This window comes from Phocoena sinus, chromosome 2 (assembly GCF_008692025.1).
Source record: "Phocoena sinus isolate mPhoSin1 chromosome 2, mPhoSin1.pri, whole genome shotgun sequence".
Taxonomy (NCBI): Eukaryota; Metazoa; Chordata; class Mammalia; order Artiodactyla; family Phocoenidae; genus Phocoena; species Phocoena sinus.
In genome coordinates, this window is record NC_045764.1 from 25,991,113 (window position 1) to 25,997,043 (window position 5,931).

At 47.9% G+C, this 5,931-nt stretch overlaps 1 protein-coding gene across 1 annotated transcript; it reads right to left on the reverse strand.

The window, feature by feature from the left end:
• Window positions 1–1,180: 1,180 nt before the first annotated feature.
• UCN3 (urocortin 3) lies at window positions 1,181–4,949 on the reverse strand. Its single transcript, XM_032624724.1, has 2 exons — window positions 4,814–4,949; window positions 1,181–1,669 (listed from the first exon to the last, which is right to left on the reverse strand). Exon 2 carries the CDS (start codon window positions 1,661–1,663, stop codon window positions 1,181–1,183), a length of 483 nt encoding a protein of 160 aa, XP_032480615.1. The 5' UTR covers window positions 1,664–1,669; window positions 4,814–4,949.
• Between the last annotated feature and the right edge of the window lie 982 nt (window positions 4,950–5,931).

The following is a 5,931-nucleotide window of genomic DNA, read 5'->3' on the forward strand; positions in this document are numbered from 1 at the left end:
GTCTGGTGGTGATGGGGTTAGTTGCTGGTGTGTGTGTGTATGTGGTTTATTTTACCATGTGGAAGTTCCTTTTATGTATTCATGACTTGTTACCATGCAGAAGGCTTTGCTGCTAGAGGCCATCAGAGTTCTTGCCGATGTCCATGTCTAGTGAATTATACTCATATTAAACCTTCTCATCTTGCTCTGAGTTCCTCATTACTTTTTTACACTAATTGCTATCACGTTGCCGTTCATCACTTATATACTCCCCAGTGGTATCTGCTTCTTTTCAAATTTTGCTTTTGTCTGTTCACTTAGACTGTTGAGGCATGGGGAGCAGAGGCCTTGCCTCCCACATCAATATCCCCCGCTGGGTCCAGCACTGGGCTGGACAGTGACCATGGGTTCAAGAAGCCCCTATTAAAGATTGGTGGCCCAATCCCTAGCAAGTATGGAGGAGCTGAGGATGTCTCCCATTAAACCCAGGGGCCCACTCGGTAGCAGATCCCAGGCTGTGTCCCTGGGTGGGACCAGGCCATGTAGATGGCTCTTGATCGAACGACAACCAGCACAGTCCTGCATCTTGGCCTTTCCCAAGCTCTTCTTCAGCCCCCCTAAAACCTCCAGGAACCATTCCTGTCCTGGGAGAGTTGGAAATGGACTCACATGTAACCTCCCTCACTAGCTGTCCCCTTTCCAAGCCCGGAGGCCTGAAAGCAGCCGGTTGAAGGAAGAGGAATTGAAACCAGCCAGGGGTTCAAGTAGCCATAGGTTTTAATGGGGGTGAGAGGGGAGGGGAGGGAATGCTGAGTGCCCTCATCTTCTGGCCTTGTCTGGGGAAGGTGGGTGTGTGGAGGGGAGAGGGGCTCTGCACGCCCTCTTCTCGGGCATTGGGTCATGAAGGAGCAGCATGGAGGGCAGGAGTGCATGACCTTTGCCTCTCATCGTGGGGAAGAGAGAGGAGATGCAGAATGTAGGTGGAGACATCAATGGCCTGGTATCTGTGAAGCGGGGACTATACTGCATTGGTGTGTGCGTGTACAGAGGAGCAGGGAGCTGGGCCAGAGGCAGGAAGAAGCAGAGGGGTTGAGCAGTGAAGCAGCCTGGAAAACAGGGCAGATTCTTCCAATACGAACCAACCCTCCCCTCCACCCTGACCTTTGTCCCAGATGGGCCACCCTCATTCTGGCCTCTGCTTCTACTTCTTCCGCCCAATCTGGGCCATCATGTGGGCGTTGGCAGCTGCCTTGGCTCGTAGGTTCTTGGCCTTGGCAATGTTGAAGAGGATGTTCATGATGTTAGTGGGGACATCGAGGGAGAGCGTGAACTTGGTGCGTTGGTCACTCTTGGCCTTGTCCTGGTACAGCCTCCGCCGGAGCTGCGCCTGGGACAGGTATTTGTGCCGGGTGCTTCTAGCCCCACCGCCACCCCCAGAGCCAGGGAAGGTCCTTTTCTCCTTGTCTTTCTCCTCCTCCTTCTCCTGGTCTTCTCCTGAGAGTGAGTCTTGGCTGGGCAGGGAGGGGAAGCTTCTCTTGCTCAGCAGGGGCGCATCCTCCAGCTGGCTCTTCTTGTTGAGGCAGCTGAAGATGGGCTTGGCTTTGTACAGCTTTTGGGAGAGGCCTGTGCTGGGGGCCCCTAGAAGCAGCAGCAGTAGCAGCAGGAAGTGGGCTGGTATCAGCATCTCTCCCTGTAGCAGAGAAGAGCAATGTGGGAAGAGGGTGTGAGAGGGGGGCTTAGGGCGCAGGAGGAAATGGATCAAATCCAGTAGGGCTTTGTTCATGTTCAACTTCACTGGCTGTCAAAGTGTGGTCTCTGGACCAGCAGCACCATGTGGAAATTTGTTAGAAATGCGAAGAATTCTCAGGTCTTGCTCCAGAGCTAGTCAATCAAAAACTCTGGGGCCAGCAATCTGCACTTTCACAAGCCTGATGATGACTGATCCTTGCTTTAAATAATCCAAATGTATGAACTAGCTGGGTAGGGAAAGCAACACAGACTCTGCGATTAGTCAGGTGTAGGCTCAAATTCCAACTTGGTCCTTATTTGCCTGAGGGCGGTGGGCAGATTGGTTAACCTCTGAGAATGTCAATTTCCTCATCTGATAATTGGGGATAATAATAACTACCTCATAAAGGTTAAGTGAAAGATTAAATTAAAATGGAAAAGCTCCTGGTCTAACCAAATACTTAATGAAGACGGTTGGTTCATAACTGTTTATATATAAATCATCTCCAGATCCTATTAGGATAAGATTCAGTACACACACAGCCATCTCAGAAGTGATCTGTCTATATCTATATATCTATAAATATACTATAAATTATATAAATAATATAATATAAATATAAATTATATCAATATAATATAAATATAGATATACAAATATGCCAGGTAATTGGATCCTGTAGACCAGTATCTTTGTTGTGTTGTGTTTTTGGCTTTTCCGTTTTTTCTATACACCATTTGCTCCATCCTAACCCAGACAGGCTCTCCTTGCTTTGAACTCATTCTAAGTCAGCGGTTCTCAAGCTTCAGAGTGTTTAGAATCATGTGAATGGATTGTTCAAACACTAGCTGCTGGGCCCCATTCTAAGCATTTCTGAATCAGTAGGTTTGGGGTGAGGTCTGAGAGTCTGCATTTCTAACACATCCCTAGACGATGCTGATGCTGTGGGTTCATGGACCACGCTTTGAGAACCACTTTCTCAGTGTTCCAATCCATCTCTGAGCTCCTTAGAATTGTGTGTCCAATTCCCTGAGAACATTTTACAGGGGTGTGTGTTGACTGTGGAAAAGTGGACTTTTTTTCCCTGTCAATATTGTGTCAATAACCAGACTTCCTGCTTTATCATTTACCGAGGAGCTCCTTAGTTGTTTTGCATAATAGTAGCATGAATTGTGGCTTAGCTTAGAATTAGTTGCCTCACACCTTGGAGACATCTTAAAGCCTGGAAGAACTTTCAAAGGGCTTGTTAAGGCTGAAAAGATTTAAAAAACCAAAAACTAATTGACAAAGAAAGGGTTAACACAAGGTGGGGAAGTTGTTTTCTCTGTCATTCTATCCCTTTGTACCCCCGCTCCTTTCATGGACCAGACTCAGCCCTGGCCTCCCACTAACTTGCTCAGCAGTTAAATGCTCTGGGTGCCAGTATTTCCATCTTTGAGATCAGGGGATTGAGTTTCAGGCTCTTCCCTCTCTCTCTATCTCCTTGTTTAGCATTTGCAGCATAAAAGAACAGAAATGTCCTTTTCTCCTCACTAAAGTCTGATTCCTAAGCAAGTTTCTCCTCTTATGTTCTTTGGATTCTTTTGCCGTTACCCTAGTGCAACAACACAAAGGTTTAAGATTTCCCTCCTACCTGCTCTGAAAACAAGTGGTCTCCGCCTAGTTAGATTTAAGAGGTAAAGTTCTACATCTTTATTTTTCTCATTTGGATACCTGAAACTGAGCCATTCTTTGGGGTTATTATAAGCAGTGCTTCTCTGAAGATACACACTTACTTCTGAGAGCTGTGACAGCCACGTCACGCCCTAGGATGAGAGGCACTGAGGAACCTGGGCTGGCCTGAAATTCAGAGCACCTGCAAGGGAGAGAGTGCTCGAAGGAAAAAAGTGAAGCGAGAAGGCAAATGTACAACTCTGTGGCTTCGCCCAGTGCCAGCCCCTTTTTCTAGCAGCGAGGAAGGCGGAGATAGTCCCCATGTTACCCAGCTCATCTGCAAACACTGATAAGATGTTGAATTAGAAAACACTTTATAAAATGTAACTGCTGAACCTAGGGGGCATTAAAGCATTTCAAAAGGTATTATAGTAATGAGCTGTGGACTCGTGGAAGTGCTTATGTGTCACATATACACACACAGACTTCCAAGCAATTCACCCTCAAGTGAGCAGAGAGGGTTCACTCATGAAAGACCCTTCTCCCCAGGAGGGAAGAGCGGCCAGGAGAAAGCTGACATGTTACAGATAACATTTGTCATTGGCAGCATTCGCATTCACGTTCTTACTTCATTCATTCTCAGAAGAGGGGTGTGCATGTGTGTGTGGGGGGGGGGGGGCGTGTATGGGTGTGTGTTTGCTGGATTGCTATGTTAGAGGAGAACATTGCAGACAGGATTTCTCAGAAGACTTGGACATCAGATGGAGACAGCAAACATCCATCCATCTTTATGGTCTCCCCCTTCACAGGTGGCACCTAATCGTTACACACATCTGTCCCCTCCCTCCACTGTCCCCAGTATAGCCAGGGGAAAAGGGTTCTAGGCTTTGAAGGCAGAGGACCTGGGCTGGGAAGCTCCCTTACCCTCAAATGCCTTCCCTCAACCATTTAACCTCTCAGTTGTCACATCCTAAAAAGGAGACATTACCTGCCTCACAGGTTCATCAAGAGAACGAAAGGAGATGCCCTTGGTAACCAATAAATGCAAGCATCCTCCGGCTCGGGCAGGCAGCGGGGCATCGTACCCTGAAGTTTCTACCCCACGCCTTCCCCCATCCACTCCATTTGTAAACACGATTTTCATATTCACAACTAGACTCTGTTCAGAAAAATACATTTGTAGGAACACATTCTGCCTCCAGTCTATTACCTTTTGCAAAGCAGGTCTCTCTACCAGCGAAGGGAGGATCATTTTGCGCCCCCTGAGAAACTTCCCCATGGTCCCTTTAGAGCCAACTTCTTATTTAAAACACAGACCTTGGCGTTCAGCACGGTGCCCCCAGGGGCATTTGCAACTCTCATCTCTTATCCCATCCAGTCCCCAGCACCTCCTGCCTAATTTAGGGCAAATCAATTTATCCTTCATAAAGAAGTCCCCGACCAAAACCTTACCCGTGAGTGGACTTCCCTCCGGAGTGGAAAAGCGCAGTGAGATGTGCAGCAGCTTCAGGACCGGGGGATCTGCCCCAGGACCATCCCCCCGAACTTCTGTCTATGCTGGGGTCGCTGACTCCTTTTCTTGTATTGTTCGAAAGTGGGCCGTGATATTTCCTCTCTATGGAAACCACTCCACTCCTTTGTGTGTGTGTGTATATAAAAGTGACAGATCACGGGGTGGATCGTAAATCCAGACGCAGTGTCTACACTGGGATGCGATTCCGTTTCAAATACAACCAAAGCAGCTGTCCGCGTCATGGAGATGACAGGCTGCCGGCATCCTCGACCCCTCCTATCCACCTTCCCTCCCAGTCCTCTCATCACTTCCCCCTGCCCTTCCTGCCCTAGCAACTTGATTCACTGATAAAAAGGAAAAACACTCTGTTGAACTGAGAAGCAGCTTCTTTGAAGAGTTTTATTACTCACCTTAGTTCTCATTAACTTCAGCTTTCCCGCATCCCTGTCTCTCTACCCCTCCTTTTGGAAACCTGGCACCAAGACCTGCTTGAAAGTAGAGAAGAAAGGTCCTCTGCTGTCCTGTGATTCTTGTGGGTTCTGACTTGCAGTGTTCTCTCTGGTTGCTTACAAGGCTCTAGATGTTTGCGTTCATCAAAGGGCACGCAGAGGGGGTAGACACCTACCTAGAGCTTTCGGTGGGAAATCACTGGAACTTTACCCATTTTTATTTATCTATTCATCCAATATCTTTAGAGCACCTGCTGTGTGCCAGGTCTTGCAGGACCCTCAGGAATTCAAAGTGAATTAAGACCCCCGTTCTTATAAGGTATCGGCAGTTTAGAAAGATATGTAAAAGCAGGATAATTTCTGTGTGGCAAATGCCATAGCACGGAAGGGAGCATCCCTGTCCTGGAGACTCGAGACAGGTAATGTACCAGAGCAGAGCAGAGGGACTGCAGACAGAAAAGAGGCCTGGGATGGAGAACGCAATGCAGAGAGGGACCTGCAGGAGGCAGGTGGGCAGGAGGTAGGGGCACTGGGAGGTACTATGACTTGAATTTTACTCTAAATGTAATGGTGTAGGTGTAAGGGGATTTAGGCAGGTGACCCCCTTA